Here is a 26,705-nt window from a genome sequence, read left to right as displayed (position 1 = left end):
AGCAATTATACATAAAACACTGAACCATAATCTTAAAATACAAAAACAATATCTAATAAAATACTCAGAAAGACACAAAGATAAAGGCACATTCCTCATTTCATATGCTAGGACAAATTAGTACAATGCCACTTCTTCCCTAGAGCCATTAGAGCATAGAATGGGTTGCCTGAGCTATCCAGGAAAACCAGTGACTTAGCAGAATTTTGGTCATTGGTTTATGTGCCTGACTTAATGCATGACACGTAGGACGCAATCATCTTCTTTTTTGAAGTAACGTCTGTATTATATAAGATAAGATAAGAGCAGTGAATCAAATAATCTCTAGTAAGAATTATTATAAAATCAGTTTTAAAAGTACGAAACTTTGTTACTTTAATGCGCATCCATGGACATTCCCACGGCTCACTTCCTGTTATTATTTTGTGCCTATTCTTATTCTGACTTGATACATAAAAGTTGGTTACTAGGTCTATATCTACTATACTTTATAGACTATATAATCTACTAGGGTCTAGATTCTAGATCTACTCGACTAGATTCTAGAGAATTTCATCTAGATCTAGATTCTACATATATAGTCTATATAGATCTATTGACAATAAGTCAATAACACATGACTGTTGCACCGTTTAGTTAGACTGTGACTTAAGACTTAAGCAAGTTAAGGACTTAATAAGTTAGAGTCAGTTAGACTTTTCAAGAACTTTTAGTAAATTAAGTAAATTACTAGATCTAATACTCTAATTCTAATAAAATACTATGTCTACTTTATTACTACTCTAACTAATACTAGACTAGACTCTAGATCTAATAGGCAGCTACTGAGCCTGAGCTACAGAGCTAGACTGTAGTCTACTGTAGATTCTAGCCAGTAGCTAGTCTAGCTAGAACTAGAGTCTAGTCTAGAGTAGAGTCTCACTCAGTCTAGATTGTCTAGACTAGTTATTCAATATGATGACATTATCATGACTATGACAATATTATTGAATATTGACAATATAATATAGTAGTATCAGTAATAAGTATCAGTATAGAATAATAGATCTATTCATTCATGTTTTTATTATTGTTATTGTTTCCCATTTGAATTTATTAAAACTTTCTCTTCGACTCTCTGACTCTCTGTGTCAAGATTATTGCAGACTTAGTCTTACTAGTCTTAGTCAGTTTATCTACTTTTGTAAAGACAAAGTCTAACTTAGAGTAATCTAGTCAATCTAAATATAGTAAAGTGCGAAGCTCGAACAGCCCTGATTTGTATAGAGGTTCGATCTGTTCACTTTTTATTGCTAAAACTTTTTTATTAGAATGTTTACCAAATTACTACATATAATATTGCTACTGCGGATGTACCCACCTTTTTTCTTCACTTCCGACACTACATAATATTGCTACTGCGGATGCACCTTTTTTCTTCACATCCGACACCTACTATTTCCTTTTCCTTGTAAAGGCTAAGTTCATGATGTGGTCATACTCAAGAGGTGTGGAATTATTTTTTTTTACCTTCCGGTAGTGAAGGAAATGGGTCATGGGCTTAGGGCTATTTTTAAGTCTGATGGCTCATCAGCTTAAAGAGACTATTTGAAGTTGTGGAGCATGGGAAAGGTGGCAATGGATAGTGTTCTTGTGCTGAATTAAAAAGAAAATGACTTCATAGTGAAAATTAAAGTTTAAAACATATTTTAGACATGTTTTCCTTGATCTACTTGAGCCTTCCATCATCCAGATCAAGCGTACTAAATAGGGGAGAAATCCGATCGATGCAAAGTATGCTTTGCGATACCCACCCTACGCCTCTTTGACCGTATATTTAATTTTAACTAAGCCTAGTGATACATTAAATCAGATCTATTTTTATAGACAAAAGGACGAGGAATTCAGAGATACCATTGAATCAGTTTTTTTCATTGGTCAGACCGTTACGGTGCTATAAAAATCCAAACGTGAAAATTGCTGCCAGTGGGCTTAATGCGATGGAACTTCGCACTTTATTCCATATATTAGATAGACAATATAGTCTAGATTCTAGATCTATATCCCAGCCATCTCTTTCTTCTAGGTGCCTTATTTATAAATCTATGTCTGGCATTTGTTGTTACACACAGAATATAATGAAATAATCTAATGCCATAATGACTCTCTCTCCCCCCCCCCCCCCCCCCCCCCCCAAATCCCCATTTACTGCCTTCATAAAGTTCATAATGGAAACCAATACTTTTTATGATAGTGAGGAACAGCAGGTTGCTTATTCATGGCTTACACTCTAGGAAAAGCTGGTGTATACAAGAATTAAATAGAAGCATTTCATTTACCCACTTCTTACAATTGTATATGGTGCTACCTTTTAATCCCTTTCTGAAATAAAATATATTCTTTTAAAATCAGAGACATAAATATTTACAAATCATCAGTATCAGAAAAGAAAAAAAAGAAGCTTTAGATTATAATTTGAATATGCCATATATATATATATGCATTTATCTAATTTAAGAAACATTTTTATTATTAAAAAATTTACCCCCCCCCCCCCTCTGTTTTTTTTTTTTTTTTTACTCCATACTGCAAAAAAAAAAAATTGTGTTAAAAAAGAACCTTAAATTCCCTTAGAAGTCTTGTTTTGTGTGTTAAACCCTTTAAATCTTTTTTTTTTTCAGTCTAAATATATAGCAAGTAGGGGTTTACAAAAAAAAAATGGCATCTGAAGATTTTGATGCTTATGATTTACCAACAGCATCTCCACCTAAACCCCATCAAGGGCATAAAAAAACTTGGCAAGAGCTTCGAAATGCAGCAAGAGAAATTAGGTTTGTTGACATTCTGTTGTTAGCTTTAATTACTTAAGGTAAAAGTTTGCAATAGCTGGGAAATAGAGAATGAAAAAGTACATTTTGCATTAATTAGAAATTGAATAACATAAAATAAAGTAATTTAAATAAAAAAGAAGAAAAAAGTGAAGATTATCTGAATAGTTAAGAATAGATTTTTTTTTGTTGATATGAAAACTCATAAATTTTAGATTAAAGTTTTTAGGTTGATTCTTAGAGCAAATATATTCCATATCTATGCTTACATATCACATGGAAGTAGTGGTGAAAATTTTGTATTAAAATAAAATTGTTAAGCATAGTGAAATCATGGACAGTTCCAAAAAGAATACAAACCACTGAACCTCAATAACTATACACAGGTCCAGTCTAAAGTCCACATGACCATGCAAAGTCCCCCAGAACTAATCTTTCTTGTTCAGTAGTGTTCACCAGCCCCACACTTTGTCAGACAGAGGTCATCAATGGTCACCTGACACTATAAATCAGCCCACATTCTATCACACCTTTTTTTTACCAACGATCTTTAACAGAGTCAACACAAACAGTCTTAGTTTTTTTTTACTAGACAAACAAAGTCCCTATTTACAAAGCTTATATCAACTCACTTTGTCTGTTTGGTAGTTATTTTGTATGTGTTTTTTCTCCCACTTCCCATTCTTGGATCAAGTTGAAATTTTGTACAATTATTCATAATCCCTAACAAAGCATGAAACAATAAAAATATATTCAATTAATTAATGGTAATGAATTAATTTTGTTTGACATAAAAAAGGAAATAAATGTTTACAGTACTTAGAGATATGGCTATAAATGTGCAGTTCTTTTTCTTATATATAAGCTACATTTAAAAAAATAGTATTTTTTAATTTTTTTTTGCTAGTTTAATGGCATTATCTATATGTAAAAGCAAGGAAACAGATTTTTAAAATAATCATAATTTTTGGCTTAACTTCATTGATTTTAATATTAATTAGATTATTATCATGGCTTGGCAATTTACCTAATTGCTATAACCCAGAACAATTGTGAAGACAGTTTGGAGCGCATCCTATACTACATTATACTTACTATCAATATACCAGATATCACTTTTCCAGCAGTAATATGGAGTATATATGTCTAAAATCTATGTAAAATACAGTATATATTTATTTATTTTCACAATGCGAAGAGTTTTTTACAAAAATTGGTGCATAAAAATGTTTTCTTGTTGATGTTCACAGAAAAAACATAACAAGAATCACTCCCTCACCTCCTGGCAACTTCCAGTTTAGGGAAATATCTTCCGACATGGAAGATCCCTACACTCGACTCTATTTTCTTGGTGTGCCTGAGAAAGGACGAGACAGTACCCTCCTCAAAGTAGACATAGGTAATTAGTTTGCTCTTAAGTAACACAAGAATGTAATCTATAATAGCAATACTGCTATTAGTTATCAAATTTCAAGCTTGATCTTTATGTTGACCTTTTAGATTAAAAAAAAAGTATGTGAATTAAAAAAAATAAATTATTATGGTGGATCTTACAAGTGAAGCCAAACTGGTTGATAGCTTTAGGCTAGGCTATTAAGAAAACCATGTCTTCATTTCTTGGTGAACTTTCTAGTTGTTATGAATTACAGCTGAAATTCCTGGCATCATGTTTTACATATTTACATCTTATGGTGCAGTCTTGGCTAAATCTTTCACACTGGTAGATCATGCCTCTATTTGGAGGATTGCCTTTACCAAAAGACTTCTGTCTCACAAGATGCTAACTAACTCATATAGCTTCATCACTTCATAATAAAATGTAATTCATAACTTTTTTGTACATGTCTGTTTTCACCAGATGATTCTACCGACTCTGAATCTGGAAATGAACAATCCCAAAGTGCACTTTTCTGGATTTCACCCGTATTTGAGCGACAGCCAAACACCAATGCAGTGCCTATGTCCAGGGAAGAGCAGCTGATGAGAGAGAGGAAGAGGCTTGGCTCTTATGGTTTGACGGCATACGAGTTTCTAGCTGAAGACGGCTTGTTTATCTTCCCTGCTAACAATAGCTTATATGTTTGCTATGACAATGTAAGTTCAGAGGTCATTGTCATTCCTCCTTTAACACAGGCTAAAGCAATTATCCTTAGTTTTTCTATTTTTACAAACACTCAAATGGATTAATATAATTTTCTTAACAGTTTATGAAAGAGTCTTAAAATTTTGAAACTTAACTAAAATTAACACGCCTACAAAATGAATAGCAAAATGCATATTTCTAAAAATGCACTATAAAATAAATTGTTTTCATTGTTCAACCCACTAGAGCCTATTGCAATAGGAAGTAAAGTCACATTCAATGCCTAATGTGGTAGAATGCATTGAGACGCTATTATTATTTTTTAAACTTTCCGATAAGAAGAGCTCATCATGTCTCCTTAAGAACGAGATCCTGGAAACCAAAATGTTTAGCTATTTTATTATATTTTTTTTAATTTTTGAAACGAACAGGTCCTTAGCCCCTGTGTATAAGTCCCACCCAGGAAATTAAGATTTTTTTCCCTTGCTTTGATTTAAAGGATATTAAAAGTATATATTATTTGAAACTAGCCATATTTTTCTATATTTAAAAGCTGTTTACAGACTATTGTTTTGTATAATAATTTTTTTTTAATTAAAATTTTTTATTTTTTTTTTTAATTCAGAGTTAGGCAAATTATGGGAGTCTTTCAAACTGGAAATAGGCACTAGTGGGGTAAAGGCTTGGAAAAAGTTTTGGTGATTTTTTAATTTATTGTAGGAAAAAAATATGCTATACCATCAAACTAAACTGAATTTTTTTGGTGCTTAACATGATAATGATTGAAAATTTGTTAAGAAATTTGAAAAGTAAATGACAAATTATATACCCCGTATTTTTTTTTATTGCTAAGGATTCCTTAGATGTTCCTACAGAAATTCCAACATCAACATTTGGGGCACGTCTTGACCCCAAGATCTGCCCTTGTAATAGTGATATGGTAGCCTTCATACATGAATTGGACGTCTGGTTGACCTGCCTCCATTCTGGGAAAGAAATTAGATTAACACATGCACATAAAGGTGAGTCCAATTTACTGAATAACAAAATGGTTAAATTATGCAATCATCAGTAAAAAAAAAAAAGGTACCCCTTTCAGATCTATTTTGGGGGGGGGGGGGGCATATAATATAAAGTTCATCTGTTTCTATGGTCAAAGGTTTATAAGGGTGTCATTTAGGCCAGCTAAACAGGGTAGTCTTCATCAAGACTAATAATAAGAGACCCATCAGTTTGAAAGCCATGAACTTAACCACTTGGCTACCATTTCCAATGCAATTATCAATTTAAGCAATATTAGCTTGAACTGGAAGCCTTAACATCTCTGATTTGGCTTTGGTAACAAGTAATTTCCCACCAGGAGGTGCAGTGGCTAAGTGGTAAAAGGTTTGGCCTGGGTCACCTGTTCAAATCCTGGAAAAGTCTGGGATTTTTAATTTTGGGATCTTTAGGGCGCCTCTGAGTCCAACTAGCTCTAATAGGTACCTGACATTATTTGGCAAAAAAAAAAAGTAAAGGCAGTTGGCCACAGAAACAGTTGACCATTGACATCATCTGCCCTATAGATCACAAGGTCTGAAAAGGGAACTTAACTTTTAATTTCCCACCAATTATCTTTTGCATATATAACATTTCCAAAGTAACTTAAAACTATTTAATAACCAAAATTTCTTAGTTTAGTTGCTAGTATTTTGCTTTGTAAATAATCTTCCCTATTTTTGTTACAGGAGATGTTCGTTTAGAAGATGATCCTATTAGCGCAGGGGTGCCAGGATTTGTTATACAAGAAGAATTTGATAGGTACACAGGCTACTGGTGGTGTCCCAAGTTTCAGAGACTTCCAGGTATTGATTCCATAGGGGTAGGATAGTTTCCCCATGGCCATCCAATGACATAAAAAAAATTTAATTGTTGTTACTTCTTACAATGAAATATTGGTTAGTGTCATGTAACATAAAGCAACTATTGCATTAAGTTTATTTTTAGATTGAATACTTTCGAGCACAAGGTTTGCATGTTGTTGATAAGTAATGACAAGTTTATTTAAAACGATGACGTTTTTTTCATAAGCTCTAAAAATAGTTTTGACGTTACTATAAAGGGACGAGAGATAGTATTTAAAAAAGATAGAGGAGATAGAGATAGAGGAGATAGAGCGATGACTAGAGTAAAAGAATTTAAATTGAATTGTATTGTACATTGATGTAGTGTGTATATTATTAAAATGATTCCTAGCTCCAGAATAAAAGCATTGTATTTAATTTAAAGAAGATTTCAGTTTTGAGTTTATACTTTGAAGTAGTATCTCTGGCATCACAATATTGTTTGAGAATTCTAAAATTGTCTTAAATGGAGAATTGTACAAAACTATAATATCAGAAACACAATGTCTGATCAACACAGTCTCATTGTAACATCAAGACATCATTGTCATCTGGTACTTTAACATATATCATCACAGCTAGTATTTATAATGCTGACAAATATGATCAAAGATTGGTACCTCTAAATGAAAAGTCAAATCTGGAAATTTTCTAATAAAGGTTTCCTACACATACTTTAATTAGTTTTAATATAGTCTCTCTATATATATATAAAGTTTATAATCTACTACAAAGTATTTTAATACTTGACTCAGTTTTTTATTAGGAACAAATGCCCTGCATTTTAATGTAATTTTAAAAAAAATTTAATTCAAATTAAACTGACTTTAAAGTTTACATTTTTAACGAAACAAAAAGGACCCACTAAAACTTTTAAAGTTGCTATCCATTTTCTTGTTTAAATTGATTGACACTCTGTTTGTGAGATGATTTATCTGCTTTATTATATACATCTTCGATTTATGTTTCTAGATGGTAGAAAAATGTATCGTTTACTCTATGAGGAGGTGGATGAAACAGATGTAGAAATTTTGTCTATATTTTCACCCACTGGCCAGGAACCCAACTGTTCTGAACTATACAGGTAACCATTACATTGAGATGGAGCTTTGCTTTAAAGCATACTAAGTTTTGAAACACAATTTTCTGCTTGTCTTTGTGTAATTAGATTAGATTCATAGTGTCGTGTATGACAGACCTACTAAATACTGACAAGCAAAAAAAAAAAAAAGAATACTTGAAAAAAAACCAACAAAGCTTATTGAAGGGGAAAAAATGCTAATTACTGCCATTTATCTTAAGATGTCCGGGTTAAGCTCCCTTTCAGGTATAAAAAAAAGTTAATTAATACTGATTGATTAACTAATAATTATGCTAAATTTCACCTTGATTCACGAACAGGGAGTGGGAGAAATAAATGTGACAGAATGTAATCCATACATCCACATATCTCATTAAGTAGAATCTATTCCTCTTATTTTGAAATCAAACAAAATAATTAATCCCCAACAATTAATTAACTAGTTGGTTAATTTTTGTGATTGATTCATGTCTTGTCAGGATCAGTGAATAACTGTGCAAAGTTTTAACTGGATCAGAGAAAGAGAACTGGGAGAGAAAACATGTTCAAACTTTTTACTTGACAGACAGACTGACAGACAGAGTTGATATAAGCTTTGTAATAAATAGGAGGATGTCTTAATTTTTTGTCCCCAAGTTAAGCAGCCTAAGCTAAATCTAAACTAAACCTCTGTTGTCATGATTGAGATTCAATGTGACCATCAGAACAGTGTGCCTCATCTTGGAATTTTTCCATTAACAATAAGAGTACATCAATTAATCACAAATGTTGTATTTTGCTATAAATTACTTATGTTTAATGACAGGTTGAAATGTCTGACATTTTTCATAAAGAGTATTGTTGACTTCTTAATATTGTTGGTAGATATCACCTTAGGAACACAACTCATGGAGTTTAGACATCAGAATATAAATATGGGAAGTAACTTTACGGAGATAGTAAATCTTTAAAATTTATATTAGTTGGTTGTTTGAGACTTTTAGAATTAGTTGACGTATAACTTTTTCAAGACACTTAAATTGTTTTGTTCATTTGTCTTGTTCTTCCAAACTAGATGATATACGTCCCTTGTAAGAATAAAAGTTCTATTGTGAGGTGACAAGGGCTTTGTAAAGTTTGATGCTTTCAAGTTTACATTTCATCTACAGGTATCCCAAGGCAGGTGCTAACAATGCCTACAGCAATTTAAAACTATTAGAAATCATCATTTCATTCTCAGGGGCAGTAAGTCGCTTTTTTCTGTGTCTCACACCCATGTGTGGATTTGTATAAAAGTCTTAACAACCAAAGGAATTTTATACTATATATATATATATATATATATATATATATATATATATATATATATATATATATATATATATATATATATATATATATATATATATATATATATATATATATATATATATATATATATAGCACATTTATAGTGTGAGTTCCTTAAGCTTCTAGATACTTTGTGATAAAAACATGATGCCAACTTTGATTTAATGCTTTAAACACAAACAAAGTTTGTCTTTTAAAATAGCGTCTATTGTTTGCTAATTATTTTCTATGCTAATTTTGGTCATTTGATCGTTTAGATAACTCAGGTGGAAGATATTCAGGTGAAAGATTTGTGCATGAAGGAAGCTCTGTTTGATGCTTGTCCTTGGGCAGAGTACCTGTCAAGAGCAGGCTGGACTCCTGATGGGAAGTAGTGAGTAGAATCTGTTTTTAACTACATCCTGTTTAGCGGGCCACTACCTCCATCATACCTACAGGAATAGCAGTTCTCTTCTGAGTTTATGGTTGCATTTGACTACTGTAAATTTTTTATTTTTCAAAACCAATTAAAAAAAAAAGTAAAATAAAACCTGCTTGAAATTTTTATTTACAAATTTGCCTGGATGTCTACTTTCAGTATCTATGCAGTTTTGATTGATAGATTACAGATGAGACAGGCTGTCATGCTTATCTCCCCTTCTATATTCTACACTGCTACCACACCAGGTTCCTGTTCGTCTTTCATCCAGTGTATATATGAAGAAACATCCGATATTTGGATCAATGTTAGTAAATATTCTTTTTTAAATTGAACTTTGCTGTGTTCTCATGGACATTTAACTTTCATAGTTCTGAACATCATCATTCCCTAACTTCAATTCTCATGAACATCACCCTTCCTTAGCTTGAGCTCCAATGTACCTCATACTGCATTGACTTGTTTTCCTATAAACGTAATGTGTGGTGGCTGAGGGGGTAAAGCACCTAGCTTCTGAACTGAGAGGTCCTGGGTCTGAATCCTGGTGAAGACTTGGATTTTTATGTTGGGATCCTTAGGGCGCCTCTGAGTCCAATGTAATAGGTACCTGACATTAGTTGGTGAAAAGTAAAGGCAGTTGGTTATTGTGCTGGCAACATGACACCCTTGTTAACAAGGGCCCCAGAAAGATGACCTTAACATCCTATAGATCCCAAGGTCTGAAAGGGGAACATTACTTAAATTCTTATAAACATCCCTCTTCTCTAATTTGAGCTCTAATCTACATCATGCTATATTAACTTATTTATATAAGCTATGTTGTGTATTTATGTTTCCTGTTGTGTGTTGTGAACTGATCTGTTCTAGTGTGTCAAAATGTCATGGTGTCCAGGTCAGCTCGTGTGTGTGTGTGTACTGTGTTATGTGAACTGTTTTGTCATTCTTGTTCAATAAAGCCTAGCTTCAAGACATGTCTTCCTGTAGTGTTTTATTAGGTCACTACAATTAACCTATTTTCCTATGAACATAATTTTCCTTAAGTATATCATATGTCTGTCTGTCTGATAAAAAGTTTGTACACCTTATTTCTCCCACACCCAATCTCGGATGAAGTTATAAGCTTTGGTTTGTTTTTTAAGTATTTTTTTAATGTTATTCTTGTTAATTATTTAACAACTAAACAAAAGCTTGCCAGAATCAGCAGTGACAAGACATGACACTGGATGTCTCATGACATTAACACTTCACTGCCAGCTTAAAAAACCTTATACACACATTGAACTATTGAACTATTTATAAAGTTAAATGTTTTTTACTTGCTAAATGATGAAGTCTAAATCAAAGTTTTTGTTTTTGAATTTCACAGGTCCACGATCTTTTACATTTTTTCCCTCAAACCTCAGAGAGTGAAATTTCATTCATTTACGCCTCCGAGAAGTCAGGCTACCGTCATCTGTACCTCATCAAATCACAGCTGTGTTTAGTCATGAATGGAAACAAGAGTCTTCAGATAGGACAGGGAGACCAAACAGGTCTCTCTCTTATACAATCTCTTATACAATCTCATATACAATCTCTTATACAATCTCTTAAACAATCTCATATACAATCTCTTATACAATCTCTTAAACAATCTCATATTCAAGTTCTTATACAATCTCATATACAATCTCTTATACAATCTCTTAAACAATCTCATATACAATCTCTTATACAATCTCTTAAACAATCTCATATTCAAGTTCTTATACAATCTCTTATACAATCTCTTATACAATCTCTTATACAATCTCTTAAACAATCTCATATACAATCTCTCTCTTATACAATCTCTTATACAATCTCTTGTACAATCTCTTATACAATCTCTTAAACAATCTCATATACAATCTCATATACAATCTCTTATACAATCTCATATACAATCTCATATACAATCTCTTATACAATCTCATATACAATCTCTTATACAATCTTTCTTATAGAAGCTTTTTATTGTGGTGCTTTTAGACTGAATGCAATCACTTGGTTGTGTTGGTCTCTGTGCAGAGTTTGAAAAAGAGGCTTAAAGTTCAGTTTAATATGCCATGTTTGTGTGTGTGTGTTTGCATATATATAATGGATAACCTTGGTGACCTGTATAAGCAGAGCGCAGTTGACATCCTGTCTGGAGCTGGTGAAAAAAGATGATTGTGAGAGTGTATTGTTATTTGAACGAGCAGCTAGAGATTCAATATAAAAACTTGTACAGTTAGTGATTTTAGATTTAGAAAATTGATGAGAGAGAGTTGTGTAAAGTAGACACTATAGAAATGTACTGGTGACAAAAAGTAGACACTATAGAAATGTACTGGTGACCAAAAAAAGGTGAAGGCTGTTAAAAGGAGTTTGAATTTTTTTTGCCGTTTAAGAACAAAATCAAGAACTCGCACATGACAATCTCATCCTTTTTATTTTCAGACAGCTATGTCAGCTGCAAGGTCATCAGTGAGGTGCCTATTACATCAGGTCAATGGGTGGTTCTACCAAAAGAGGTAAATTTTGACTTATGCTAGAGTGTTATCAATGCAAATAAAAATTGTAATCTGTAGCTCATATTTTTCTTTTCATGTTAGTTTAAAAGTGTTTTTTTTTAATAATAAATAATTTTTCTTTGCTTGTCTTTAAATGGAAGTGTTTCATTGTGTCCTCCTCCTACATTTTTAGCAGAAGTAACCTTGAACCTTGGTATTTTGTTTTTAAATATATATATATATTGCTTGTCCACTTGTAGGGCAATAATGGCATCATTGTTTATGACAAGACAAGATTTTCTTTCTGACTTACAAATAGTAATATGATACTAATGGACAAAAGCTCTTCCATATGAATTTCTTTTCCCAACAGATGTCATAAAGCTAAATAAACCCAGAGACAACCTTGCTCCCTACCTAGAAAAACAGATCTTTTGACAAGATAAGACTCAAAATTTTTTGTCTTAGTTGTCAAATGCACTACCTTGATCACCGTATACAATATAAATATTCAAACCCATATCTATTTTAAAATTTTTTCTGCTTTTTCTTATTTGTCCTTCTCTATTAACTTAGTACCACACTGTTTTTACATTTGGAAATTGAATTTAGAATAAGTCCTCCTGAACCGAAAGTATACAAAAGATTTTGGACCTGTCAGCTACAAACTAAGAAGTTTTTATTTTAATTTTGGCCCAGCAGAGTTTCCTCAATGCAGCACAAGTATTATTTTATAGTACATGCTGCTAGGATGGCATATGGTGGTATGTGCTCTGGACTATCGTCTTGATTGTTTCAACCCTGCCCACTGCCATCCCCTGCCTCCCTGGGCAAGAATGTAATAATCTTCAATTCTGAAGGAACATTCAAAACATATCAAACAAAAACAAGACGCATTTAGACAAGTTCATGTCTTTTCATAGCATTGTAAATTGTGCCAAATTAAATTTCAGCTTTGGGTTGACGAGTCCAAACATTTGGTCTATTTTATGGCCTTGAAAGATTCTCCATTAGAGTCTCATTTGTAAGTATTAGTCTTCATTAGTATACTGAGAGTTAAACTATAAACGTTTTTAGTATAGGAAATAATATAAATGTATGTATAGATTTAATTTTGTTTTGCCTCTGGCAGAAGAACACTGTAAAAAAAAAATTCTTTGTCTATTACTAAAATGCTTACTATTATGTAATTATGCATTAATTTGGTACAGTGTCTATTCCTAGAGTGCTTCCTGTTATGTGTAAATTTGGTCTTGAAATTTTGGTTCTGATTTGCTTTTAAAAGTAATGTGCCAGTTTTTACATAGAGACTGTAATTGGACAGCATTATTAGAAGCTCCCAACAGTAATAATCTTTTCAAGATATAGCAAACAAAAAACATAAATCTCTTGTAAAACAAAAGTAGATCTACATTTAAGGCATTAATATGTATTAAAAATATTTCAACAAGGTTTGAGAAAAAATAATAAAAAAAGAAACAAACATTGTTTTATATGTTGCAGCCAGTTAAATTATTAATTTTTAAAATAAATATGTTATTGATAATTTTAATGGTTGATCCTTAGATACGTCACAAGGTATGACCAACCATCACCAGTGCAGCAGCTAACACAGCCTTGCCATTCCCACTCTGTCCATATTAGTCAGGTAACTCAGCGCTGTTCAGTATTAACACGACTTAAAGCTTTTGGTTACATTTTTTAAAATATAATTATTATCATTTGACATAGGGTGGTCAGGCACTTGGTCATGTTAAAATTTAAAATTGTTTTCTAAAGAGTGATGAGAATTTTCCTGAAATGTAAGGAAATTCTGAGATTTTTTTTAGACCCATTAATTTCTGAAGAAAAAAAAAATCATAATTTTTTTCAAATATTTTTTGATCTGTAAAAATAATAAACAAATTTTCTCATCTCTTTTTTTTTAATGAAAAAACAAACAAATGGTTTTATTTTTTTCCATTTTCGGTAAAATTCAAACTAAGACTTGATTCTATTTGCACATGTATATTAGGGTCAATGTTTTTCATACTAGTAAAAGTAAACCTAAATTATTTTTTAATATCCAGTTTTATTTGCTGAACATTCTCTCCCTCTAAGACTCTTCTGTTGCAGAGATTCAAAAGTTTTTCAACAGTGTTTGTTTAAGTAGTGGAAGAGGTTCTCTTTCATATATTTAGTTCAACAACTAGAGAATTGAACAGAAGTTGAGCTCAATTCTTTTGTAAGAAGTCAAGTATGTTTTGATTTTAAAACACAACACTTTAGAGTTGTTTGAGAGAGATGTTATCACAATAACAATTTTTAAAAGCATTAGTTGTTCATTGAATGTTCCGACTGCCTGGACCAGATGTACAGTTAGAAGCCAAGTGCAGAAAAAACAAACTGTCAAAGTTCTCCCATCTAGTTGTACAAAAAATAGTTCCTTGTATACATTTTGTGTGTTTCTGTGCAATAAAACATTATAAATTTTCAATAATCAATATAATGAATTTTACGTATTTTAGAAAGAAATCAACAACTCCTTATTTTGGGTCACCACAATGCACTGGTTCAAAACCTTAATAAATTTTTGCAAAAGTCTAAGTCTTTTGCACTGGTCTAAGGTGCAGTTGTTATTTTGTTCTAAACCTTTTTAAAGTCTCCTCTAATAGTCTTCCTTTTTTCAGGACTTCAGTAAATATGTCACAGTGTACAGTTCTTTAAATTCACCCCCACAAAGTGCAGTCTACAAGATAGTACACACAGAGTGGGGACACATTAGAGCGTCCTACCTCGGCTCCTTGACACCAAAAATAGGTACGTCAAAATAGTCAAGTAGTTTCTGTACAACAGGGCCTTATGCCTATAATAACTTAAGGAAAAGACTGGTACTCTTGGACTCTTTTTACTCTGATTCTAGAATCATCTATCCAACAGTTTTTTTTTTTTATATTTTAGAAATATGAGTTGTGATTCTGAGTCAGTGTTTTTATTAAATAAGTTGGTACAGAACCTACCGATCTGCTATAGTGATGTTTGACACTGATTATTAATAGAGTCATATCATAGAAAAGGTTCCCCTTTCAGACCATGATGTAAAGGACATCTGTTTCTGTGGCTTTAGGTTAATGAGGGTGTAATGTGGCCAGCACAATAACCAACCACCTTTGCCTTTCCCTAACTAATGTCAGGTACCCATTAGACCTGGGTGGACTCAGAAGTGCCTTAAAAATCCCAAAATTCAAAATCCCAAAAGTCAGGTGACAAGATATTAAATTGGTCTTAACATGCCGCATATCTAATTTTTTAGTTCCTATATATTCTGTTCGTCTATTGAAATATAGAAAAATTAATTGCAAAGCTAAATGTTAATTTTAAATTAGAAATGATTTTTATGTGTTTTATTGCCTCCATGTCAAAAAGAAAATAGGGGCCACCCTAGGGTGTTCAAAACAATATATTTAACTCATAATTTTGTTGCATTAACTGGATTTTGTATTTGTAATAATGAATTCTAAATAACTAATTGCTTCTATTTTAATACTTTTTTTTGTGTGTGTTACTTAATTACAATCTTCCAAGCCAAACATTTTTCCCTTTTTTCAGTATTTTTCTCAGTTGGATTGTATATGCATTTAGGTGTTATATTCTCTTAATATTTTCCAATAACATATAAATTTATCTTTTAGTTGGTCTTTTATTTATACTGATATGACAGCAATGTGTCATAAATTTTTTTTTGTTAGGATATCTTCATAAAAAAAAAATATGACTTAAACACATGTTCCATACAACTTTTGTCTTTTACAGACACTTTTGGCTACACACCTCCAAATCTGTTCCAATATCCCAGCAGAGCTGGCCACGTAGCTTATGGCTTATACTTCCTTCCTCGCATGCGTGAGCCAGGCAAGAGATACCCGACAGTTTTGTTTGTCTACGGAGGTCCTCAGGTCCAGATGGTGAGCAACTCATTCAAAGGGCAAAGGTCAGTTACTCTTGTTGTTCTTGGGAAAATATAACATTAGACAAAGCATAAATTTTGAATAAATTCACTTTGAAATATGTTTCATACACACATCAAGAAGGGGGGCGTGGTGGCTGAGTGGTTAAGCACTTGGCTTCCAAACCTGGGGTCCTGGGTTTTAAACTCGGTGAAGACTGGGATTTTGAATTTTTAGGGCGCCCCTGAGTCCACCCAACTCTAATGGGTACCTGACTTTACTTTGGGAAAGTAAAGGCGGTTGGTCGTTGTGCTGGCCAAATGACACCATGTTCGTTAATCCAAAGAATCGGATGACCTCAAGACCATCTGCCCTATAGATCGCATGATCTGAAAGGGGAGGCACGGTGGCTGAGCGGTAAAGCGCTTGGCTTCCAAACCGGGGTCTAGGGTTCAAATCCTGGTGAAGACTGGGATTTTTAATTTCAGGATCTTTGGGCGCCTCTGATTCCACCCAGCTCTAATGAGTACCTGACTTTTTTGCTGGCCACATGACACCCTCATAACCATAGGACACAGAAACAGATGACCTTTACATCATCTGCCCTATAGACCACAAGGTCTGAAAGGGGAACTTAATTTTTTAAACATCAAGAATAGTCTCAACACTCATGGAATTTTTTTTCTTTCATCACATTTTTAGCCTTCTTTAGGAATCATGTTCTGTATGATGGCTGTAAAATTTGTGTAGAATTAATTTGTATAGTATTCTTCATTTAGAGAAAGAAGAAAATTAGTGCATTAAATAAAGCTGAGCAAATAATTATGTCAAACAATTTCAAGCACTTGATGATAGAAAATCTTTTTTTGTATGGGAAACTAATTCATTTCTTATGCACGGCATATGTGGTGTGTGCACTGAAGAATCATGTTGAGAGCATTGCTTTAAACTAAGTGTGCCAGCTACTAAATAGAGATCTAATCTGTTTGGCTGAGAACTATCTGCCCTTGAGTCACAATGATTTAAAAAAAACCAACACTTTCACCAGCCCAATTATTTGTTATTATTAGATTTCTACGCCTGCATACATTAGCAGCTGAAGGCTACGTTGTTGTAGTCATTGATGGAAGGGGCTCAAGTAACAGAGGTTTACATTTTGAAGGAGTACTCAAAAATAGTTTGGTAAGTATTTTTGTTTTCTATCATTGCTAGGTTTTTATGGGCAAAGCAGCTGATGTTGAAACTATTCTGCCATAACTTTAATTGTTATTTTGGGCAAAGTAGCTGTCCAATGACTATTTAATAATAATAATAATAATAATCTTTATTGTCCCTAAGGAAATTTGTCTTACAATTTGTGCATTACACCAAACAAAACATTGTAACTATAAAAAAAAAAAAAAAATTGTACATTCACACCAGACTCATTCATAATTTACATGTGAAAAGTTTATATCAGATTGTTTCTATTTAATGATTTGATTGTCAGAGGAACAAAAGAGTTTTTGTGTCTGTTTGTCTTTGCTATCGGCGGTGTCTTGTATCTCTTTTGTGATGGTACATGTCTTTGCTATCAGTGTCCTGTATGTCTTTTGTGATGGTAAAATCTTTATTATAGATACAGGGTTCGTAGCGCTCCTAAAAACTCCTAAAATCTCCTAAAAAATGAAAAGTCTCCTAAAATCCTAAAATTCTCCTAAAAATTGCCGAAAGTCTCCTAAAATTTTGTCCACTCTCCTAAAATTTTTACCAAATATTTTTTTTTAGATATAATTTTGCTTATTTCTTGCTAAAAATGTGAGGGAAAAAACAACAGCGTAACTAGGCATTCTGATCGCATGACCTTACGGGCTGGCTGTGTTAATGAGCTGACCAGTGACGCGTCTACACCCCCTTTCACCCACTTGTGAAGCACGACCTCGTGATTGAAGATGGCCTTGGATCAAGCAAGCATTTCACCTGGCAGTATTTTTCTGAAGTCATTTATTGTTACCACAAAAGACGCGCTAGATCTAGTCTGTAGTGACTATTGCCTATAATTAGAGCAATTACAAGACTAATTTGTAGGCTACACTACTCCGGGCCCTCTCTCACCTAAAATCTTCTTGTAAGTGTAAGACTTAGAGTGACTTCGCGTGGAAAGTCCGTAAATCTTCTAGATCTAGCTAGTATCTAGTAACTGTAGGCCTAATAGTATCTAGATTTAGATTTAGATCTAGTGAAGATAATTCGCACCTAACCTGAAAACTCCGTGAATTTTTGTAAATTTAATGATCTCGATACATCAAATGTCTAGATTACTCTAGAAATACGCTAGATTCTAGATTTACGCTAAATCACTTTGTCTAGTGAAGATAATTAGCACAAAGAAGTGAAAAGCCTGCAAATTTAGACTCTAGATCTACGGTATATCCAGTGAAGATAATTCGCATACTGCCGCGAAAAGTCCGCAAATTTTAGTGACGTAGATCTAGACTACGGTATATTCAGTGAAGATAATTCGCACACAGCCGCGAAAAGTCCGCGAATTTTAGTGACTTATGTCTAGACTCTAGATTTACTCTAAATCACTAGAATCTAGTGAAGATAATTCTCACACAGGCGTGAAAAGTCCGCAAAATTTAGTGACTTAGAGTTAAAGTCCGCGAATTTTAGCGAATTAGCTTTATAGTCTAGATCTTCTGTAAATTTAGTGAAGATAATATTCACACAGCAGTGAAAAGTCCGCGAATTTTCGTGACTTTGATCTAGACTCTAGATTTATGCTAAATCACTAGAATATATATAGTGAAGATATTTCTCTCACATCCCTGAAAAATCCGCGAATTTTAGTGACTTACATCAAGAGTCTAGATCTACTGTAAATTCAGTGAAGATAATTCTCTCACAGCCGTGAAAAGTCCGCGAATTTTAGCGACTTAGATCAAGAGTCTAGATCTACTGTAGATTTAACGAAAATATTTCTCATACAGCTGTGAAAAGTCCGTAAAAATGTTTTCACTGGTACAAAGCCAGGGTAACTATAGGGTTGGAAATGATTCTGCTAGGAAAAAAAAACGCGAATAGGTCTAAATCCCCCCCCCCAAAAAAATCCAAAAGCCATTTTTTAGTAAGCAAATGTCAACTAAACATTCAAATAGGCCAATATTGCCCTATATATTACTGGCTCTGTTTATGAGAAGGATTTAAGTAAACTAATAGAAGAATAAAACATTACCTCAAATGCACACCATGACTAGTATCTATAAGATACACATAGGAACTAAAAATGTACATTTCCATCACAGAGAATATACATCATGAATAAGGCATCTCTAAGAATGTTTCTTATTTTTAAAAAAAATGGAAAAGTAACCATTTGTAATGTTTTTAAATAAATCTTTGAAAAAAAAATGGTTGTTTGAGGTTTTGGGATGACAGTCAAGTTGTTACTAGATTAAAAGATAACTTTCATTACATTTTCTGTGGACATACCACAGCTGATAACATTGTTTCTGTGGCATATTGGCAAGATATTTATTATTTTTAAAATCAAATAACAATAATTGATTTGATAAATGCTTAGTTTTGTGAATGTTTTACTATGTATCACACAAACGGATAGGAAACACACACACACATCATACATTTCATCCTTAAAAAACCTCCTAAAATCTCCTAAAATTTTGTCATGGAAAAGTGCTACTAACCCTGTAGATAGGTCAGGTAATTGGTGCTAGGACAACTTTTCTGAAAGGTGCATCTTTTGAGCTGTTATAAACCAGACTTGTTTTTAAATATGGCTGCCTTGTCATGTGATATGCACTTTGGATGGTCCCAAGTTTGAACCCTTTGGGCTGGACAAAGTAATCTTCATTTATTTATAACAATAATGGCAATGCCTTAGATTCCAAAAATTAAGTTTGAGTGCAGTGTTTCACATGAATTCGTAGTTGTCTTCTTTTTTGAAGTAACTTCTGTATTATATAGGATACGCAAACCCAATTTATTTATTTAGTAAGTCCAAATCATATAAAACAAAACAAAACATTCAAATTCTTGTTTTGCTTTTATATATGGTTTCGACAATTTTTTTCCCTTGGTGTTGGATACTGGATTTAATGTGATCCTTTATCAATTAAAAACAATTATAATTATTACTGACCATTTTGGCTTTTAACCAAATAAAAATAAATTAATATTTCCCATATATATTTATCACTGTTTTCTTTTGGGCTGTTTAGGGCACAGTGGAAATTACAGATCAAGTGGAAGGCCTGCTGTGGCTGGCATCACAGAATGATTTCATAGACATGTCCAGAGTGGCCATTCATGGCTGGTCGTATGGTGAGATATATGAACTTGTAATATTGTTATTCACAGACTTCTATAGCTATAGTTTTTAATAACCAGTCTTTATAAAAGTAATTAAAAAGCACAAATAAAGATGTATTCTCTTAATTTCTTGTTACATTTATAGTGTAAGGAACAATTTACTATTTATTCTGCATCTCTATTAATATTATTTTATTGTTAGAATATTTTATTTTCATTTGTTTCTTTCATTTCTCAGGTGGCTATCTATCACTCATGGGACTGGCACAAAGAGGTGATATTTTTAAGGTTTGACTCTTCACTTCTTTACTGGCTTGCAGCTAATGTTACAACAATTAAAACATTGAAACTTTTAGCCTGGACTGATGTCCATAATGGATTCTGAGAGACCATTTCATGCCTTTATGTTAGGGAAGTTTTCAAAGACATAAAAGTAATACCTAGTATCTGTGTGAGTTTTGCGTATTGACTATTGAGATTTAATAGTTCAATGGTTTTGTTTTCCAACTAAATATAAAAACTATAACTTTAATACTGTTTAATAGCTATGAATTGAATGCTTGGTTTTTGAAGATTATGTGTACTGTAACACCTTTTGTTTCACACTAGTTATTTAATCTACAACTTTGAGGTGAAGGTAACAAAGGACAGAAGATTAAAAAGTAAAGTAGCAATAATACCCTAAAATATTAAAACATAACCTAATAAAATACTCAGAAAGACACAAGATAAAGTGTCATTTCTTATTCTGTACACTAGGACTAATTCATACAAGTGCTTCTTCTCTAATGCATGGAATGGGTTGCCTGAATCAGCCAGGAAAACCAACGTCATAGCAGAATTTAAGTTTCTAATTAACATGTTGACTAGATAAACACTGGGAAACATGAAGGACGTAATTATCTTCTCTTTTGAAGTAACATCTGTTATTTATAAGATAACAAAAAGAATATTTAAGTATGTGATGAAGCTCAAATCGGCAGGTTACTCTTCACTTAACTATTTCATGCCCTGTTCACGTGTTGTGTCCACTTCAGGTCCTGCTTAGCTTTATTATTATAAGCATTTTTTCCATGAGTGTGAGCAGTCCATTGTCTATTTATTTGTACACCCTTCAGATTTTCCCGAAAGTAAACATCTCGAGATGAGTGCACCCTGTGACGATTACTGCTCAAACTTCCAACCAAGATTAAAGCTATCACTTTTTAGGATTACATACAGCTGAAAATAAGCTTTAGGATTGAACACAAGCAGCACTAGATTTAAGCAGTGACTAGCAACACGTTAGGGACAACACTAATCATGATAACCCATCACGTGAATCATATCCTATTTGAATGGCCCTTCCTAATCCACCTTAGGCAGACCCTACTACCAACTACAGCCCAACAAAACCAACACCCTGTATGGCAGTGCTGAACAACTGAAAAAAGAAGCATGCTTTTTTCCTTGGCACAGACTACAAAAGAGCCTACAGCTCAGCAGTAAAAAGCTGGTTAGAAGAAGAACACCCTTCAGATCCACTGCAAGCTAATAAACATATTTTGAACTCAATGTAGCAGGAAGCTAGGATACTTTCTGTTGGCTACAAAGCTGAACTTATTTGATCTAGCCATTACCTTTAGCTGGGTTGATAAGGCAATGTTGTGTTTTTTTTTTAATGTATGAAACTTAAAATCAATGAATATGAAGTGTTAAGACTACTTTTTGTTGTTTGTAGGTGGCTATAGCTGGTGCCCCTGTTGTCAGCTGGGAGCTGTATGATACTGGCTACACAGAAAGGTACATTGGCCTTCCTCAGAGTAACCCAGATGTTTACAAGGCAGGGAATGTGCTGACTTACATAGACATGTTGCCAGATAAGTAAGTACGTCTGCTTGGAGTCCTGCTTGATTTTTGCAAAGTCATTGATCTGTTTAGGATTTATTTTTTTTAGTTCTTTACTTTATTCACTTGTGAAAGATTAGGAAATGTTCTCAAATTAGACTACACAAAAAAAAGTCTCTTTAGTCCTAAGTAACCATGTTTTTTTTCTTAGTAGGTATATTATTCATGAATATTCAACATTCATTAATGTCCTTTAGTATTAATATAATTTTACAAAATGTTCACCATTTTATAAGTATTTTTTTGTCCTTTATGACAAATTTGAAAAGCAATAGTTGTTCTAAGTGTGATACAATAGTTTGATAGTTTAAAGTGAAGTAAATGTTATATCAAGTTATATAATTACCAGGAACTGTTTACTTAATGATGTAAGATATATTTATTTTTAGTAAACAACATTGATAATAATGAATAATAGGGAGTTAACATGGACTGGATTATGATTGGTGATGAAAGTTTCCCTCTCATCTCTGACAGTGAGACCAAACTTCTGCTGATTCACGGCCTGATCGATGAGAACGTTCACTTCCGCCACTCCAGTGTTTTAATCAATCACCTTGTCACCTCTTGTAAACCTCACCAGCTTCAAGTAAGTATTTTGTGTGGATAAAAAAAATTGAATATTGTCTGATAATTTGACCCATGGTCAAACCTCTCAAACTATTGTAGTGTTACCCTGTGGCATATGTAAGCCTAAGCTTTCAAAAGTTAAGCTGGTTGTATTGTAGACCTGCTGAATTCTCATTTGACAGGTTAAAGTAGCCACTAGCTCTTGTTAGCTCTTGACTTGTATAGAAATATACATTCTGGATATGCAGGTTTTTTGTTTGTTTATTGACTCTAAAAGAGGATTTGAGCCTCACAAATGCTCAATTCTATGGAGCTTGATAATGATGTTGTTTGGCTTTATTTGGTGGTATACTTTGCTGTATACATGGCAGTAGGTTTGGAAGCATACTCAGCATTGCAACACATGACACACATTCTCTATATGAACAAGCTAATAATAAGCTTGGGTAGATACCTGTTGGGTAGCGCAGAAAAAATAGCGAGAAATTTCCAGACAAAATAGCCCAGGACAAAATAGCACGGACTTATATATGATGGGTATAAGAATGCCAGATTATTAGTAATTTAATGTCCTGGGCATCATTTTTGTTGATGTCTCTATCTTTTTCAATATTAATAGATCTGAAATTATGTCATATTTGCAGAGAATGAGAGTACTTTAAATTTTATATCATTCCCCTTTTTCACCTTTGATTACAATGCATAACTATATTGCCAATGTATGGAAACAAGCCAGTGATGGAATTTTTACGAGACATTTCCTAAAATTTAACTTTGTGAAACTTTGTGTGTGTATGTGTGTAAATTTGACAAGTATCTTTACGTGTTTTCAAAGTACACTTTTATAATGTAAATAAATGCTTTATTTTGAAATTATTCATTTTACCTTATTATAATTTTTGCTTTTTCATGTTTTAAGATATCTTATGTGTTTCCTGCAAAATGACTGAAAAATTATGATAAAATTAAAAAAAAATTAAAATATTGGCTCTATTCATATTTTACGATATCTAAAGTATTTCTTTCAAAATGACTAAAATATATCTTTTTCTACGCTGTTTTGTCACGCTGTTTTGTTCGCGATACTTTGTCAGCGCTATTTTGACGAGGTACCCCTGTTGGGGGGTGACCTTCTTGCTGAGAGGTGAAAAACTTAATGAGATATATATATTGAGATATGAGATGGTTCGGGAGCTAAAAAAGAAAATTTTGAATATAGAATCAGTGTCAACACATCTTCCAACAGTAACCCGCTAAGTCCAAAATACAATGCATGGATTCTTTATAACTCAGTAACCCTGGCCTTAGCTTTTTTAAAAATTTAAACATATTCTTATTAAGGTTGTTAAAATCATCACAACATTCTTATCTTTGATCTATTTAACACAGCACTTAACTTTGTTTAACAACATTGAATTAGAAAATAGCATTTCTGAGATGATCTTTGAATGTCTCAACAGATTTACCCCAATGAACGGCATGGTATACGCAACCATGAAGCTAGTGAACACTACAAGACCACGGTGCTGAAGTTCCTGCAGGATTACTTATGATGATCTGTGCTGGCCAACTTCTCTTTCAAACATTTGTGATTTTTGTAAATATTGTATGATTGGATGAGTGGCTTTCCCCTTCAGGCCTCTTATCATCTGTGTGAAGGTCAATGTTGAATGTGAAGGCCATTTGTACACATTTCTGAGCTTGTAGAGTTTTTAACTTGTATGATGAAAGAAATAAATTGTAAATAATGAAAACAAAAAGATGTAAGAGCTGTGTGTGTTTGAGATGGGAGGCTAAAGTTTGAATCTTTACTGTCAGACTCTTTTCTTGTCATTGTTAATGTGGCCTTTGTAGTGCTGTAGGAAGAAGACTTTGTTTTGTTAGTCATCAATTTGATTGGTAGGTATAAATAGAAAACAGGAATACCCATTCAAGCTTACTTTTAAAAGAATTCAATTATTTTCACACTATGTAAATTGCGCTGTCTTGAAAAGATATTGACACACTTGGAAAGTGTACAAGATAACAATAGGAGCGCAGATAAGTGGGTCTAACTGTTTGCATGAATTCACTTAGAATACAGATAGGAAAAGAACGGGACTTGTAGGATGTTTGCAAAAATGTATTTGGTTTCTGATAAAATTATTTAATAAGATCTGAAAGACTTTATGTACAAGTTATACAACACTCTGGTTCCATTGGATAAATGATTAATAACATTCTAAACCTGGCTAAAAAAAATTAATACACCATTTAAATAGTTTTATATCTCTAGTGCTGCCTTTGGGAAATTGAACTCTTTAAAAATACTCCTACCTTTTCTCTTTTTGATGATAATTGTTCTTGCAGTAAAAATTCCCCAGAGGCTTCAAGATCAACATACTGTATTTAATTTTTGGATGCCGCTGTGACATTTATGTGTTCCTCTTCAGACTTCTTGAGGAACTACTTCCTATTGTACACTATCTTCTAGATATGAATACACGTTGACAAAACCAGTCACTTAGATGAAAATTGCTCAATTTTAATTCTTTTTTTAAACAATTTGAAATTACTGCTGTGTTGTTATTGTTTTTTTTTACATTATCTAATTTTTTAAAAATATCTCTATTCAATTAGCACAACCGAAGTGGGTAAAACCCTGAAGGGTGGACACGGTGGGTTTTTGAAAATGGCTCCGATTTTTCTAGAAATTTGACAGTTGATGTATATCATTTGAAAAAGAATTACTAGCTTGTTGGTCACACTAGAAAACTATAGTTTGAGCGTTATAATTTTTCAAATTATAAAAAAAAAATATTAATTTTAAAAAAAGCTAGAGGACCTGAAAATATTCATCTTAAACCGACATCTTCTGGTGTATTTCTGCATTCAAGAGTTTGATAAATAATTGTTCAGGAACATTTTACACAATGTCTTCTAAGTGTATATCTAAAGACCTATCACTAGAATATTATAAGGTCTTGTAGATTGATACATTCGGTGAAGCAGGATTTTTTTTTGGGGGGGGGGGGGCGAAGGTTTGAGTAAAAAATAATTTTAAAAAATCTAACATTCATCATTAGTCATTAGAACAAAATAATCACTTAATATGTTGTATTAAGGAGGTAGTGTATTTTTTTTAAAAGGTATATTATGTTTTTCTTGTTAATGTGTCAGATTATTTGTGATTATTATGAATTTTAATCAAAGTTTTAGTATTTTCTTTGACCTTAATTGTTCAATAGGTGATTGAATTTTGTCAGAAATCATCACAGTATTTGGGTAATGATTGATGATAACTTCCAGAGTAATGATGGCATTCTATTTATACATTAAAGTCTATGTACATTATTGAAATAGAAATAAATTATTCACTTACATTTGAAAGATGGTATTACATTATAATATGTGGTAAACATTAAGATATATTTGACTTAATATCAGAATAAGAAGGAATCAATCTCTTGTCGACATTTTTTGTCTGAGAGCTAATTTTTTTGGCTATCGTCTAGCTGGTTAGCTATGTGGTTTCTCTTTCTAGCCATCTCCTATCTGGCAAAACTTTTAGGCACTAGGAATATATTGCCTTCCATTTAGCGATGTCTAGTATGTTTGACTTTCTTGTAGGTATTTTCACTTTCCACTAATCTTACTTAAGGTAGACTTAGATGCTCCCATGTTGTTCAGTGCATTGGATGGCAAGCTGTCTCCATAGAGATCCTTTTGGTCTCAATCGGGGAATGTAATTCATCTTGTCCAAGGGCATGTCCCCCAAACCCAATAAATAATTCGTCACTACTCAAGTGGGCAACTGCCTATTTGGCAAAGTATTTCTCTGATGTTGGTGTAATCTCTGTGACTTTTATCTGTCTAGCTATCTCTGCCAAGCCACATTCCTCTCAACTTTTACAG

General features: G+C 32.8%; 1 protein-coding gene across 4 annotated transcripts; it reads left to right on the top strand.

Annotated features, from left to right (window-relative positions):
• The first annotated feature begins 394 nt into the window (after positions 1–394).
• On the top strand, positions 395–25,815 carry LOC106059138 (dipeptidyl peptidase 8-like). 4 transcript variants are annotated; one of them, XM_056009419.1, is made up of 22 exons: positions 395–458; positions 2,661–2,810; positions 4,058–4,206; positions 4,666–4,901; positions 5,744–5,912; positions 6,618–6,734; positions 7,746–7,857; positions 9,003–9,078; positions 9,441–9,556; positions 9,761–9,908; positions 10,968–11,133; positions 12,062–12,135; positions 13,068–13,138; positions 13,681–13,762; positions 14,784–14,913; positions 15,907–16,084; positions 17,111–17,222; positions 20,264–20,366; positions 20,593–20,642; positions 22,075–22,217; positions 22,719–22,830; positions 24,272–25,815. In XM_056009419.1, exons 2-22 carry the CDS (start codon positions 2,698–2,700, stop codon positions 24,362–24,364), a joined length of 2,550 nt encoding a protein of 849 aa, XP_055865394.1. In that variant the 5' UTR covers positions 395–458; positions 2,661–2,697; the 3' UTR covers positions 24,365–25,815. The 4 variants fall into 4 exon arrangements, 3 of the variants coding, with proteins under 3 accessions (XP_055865394.1, XP_055865393.1, XP_055865392.1); XM_056009418.1 differs by having other exon boundaries at positions 405–470; XR_008774583.1 differs by lacking the exon at positions 395–458 and adding an exon at positions 1,119–1,268 and having other exon boundaries at positions 22,075–22,221; positions 22,723–22,830; positions 24,272–24,290.
• The last annotated feature ends 890 nt before the right edge of the window (positions 25,816–26,705 follow it).

The sequence above is a fragment of the Biomphalaria glabrata genome, chromosome 14 (assembly GCF_947242115.1).
Source record: "Biomphalaria glabrata chromosome 14, xgBioGlab47.1, whole genome shotgun sequence".
Classification (NCBI taxonomy): domain Eukaryota; kingdom Metazoa; phylum Mollusca; class Gastropoda; family Planorbidae; genus Biomphalaria; species Biomphalaria glabrata.
Note: the sequence above shows the minus strand (reverse complement) of the source record. Positions and strands in the feature narration are given on the sequence as shown.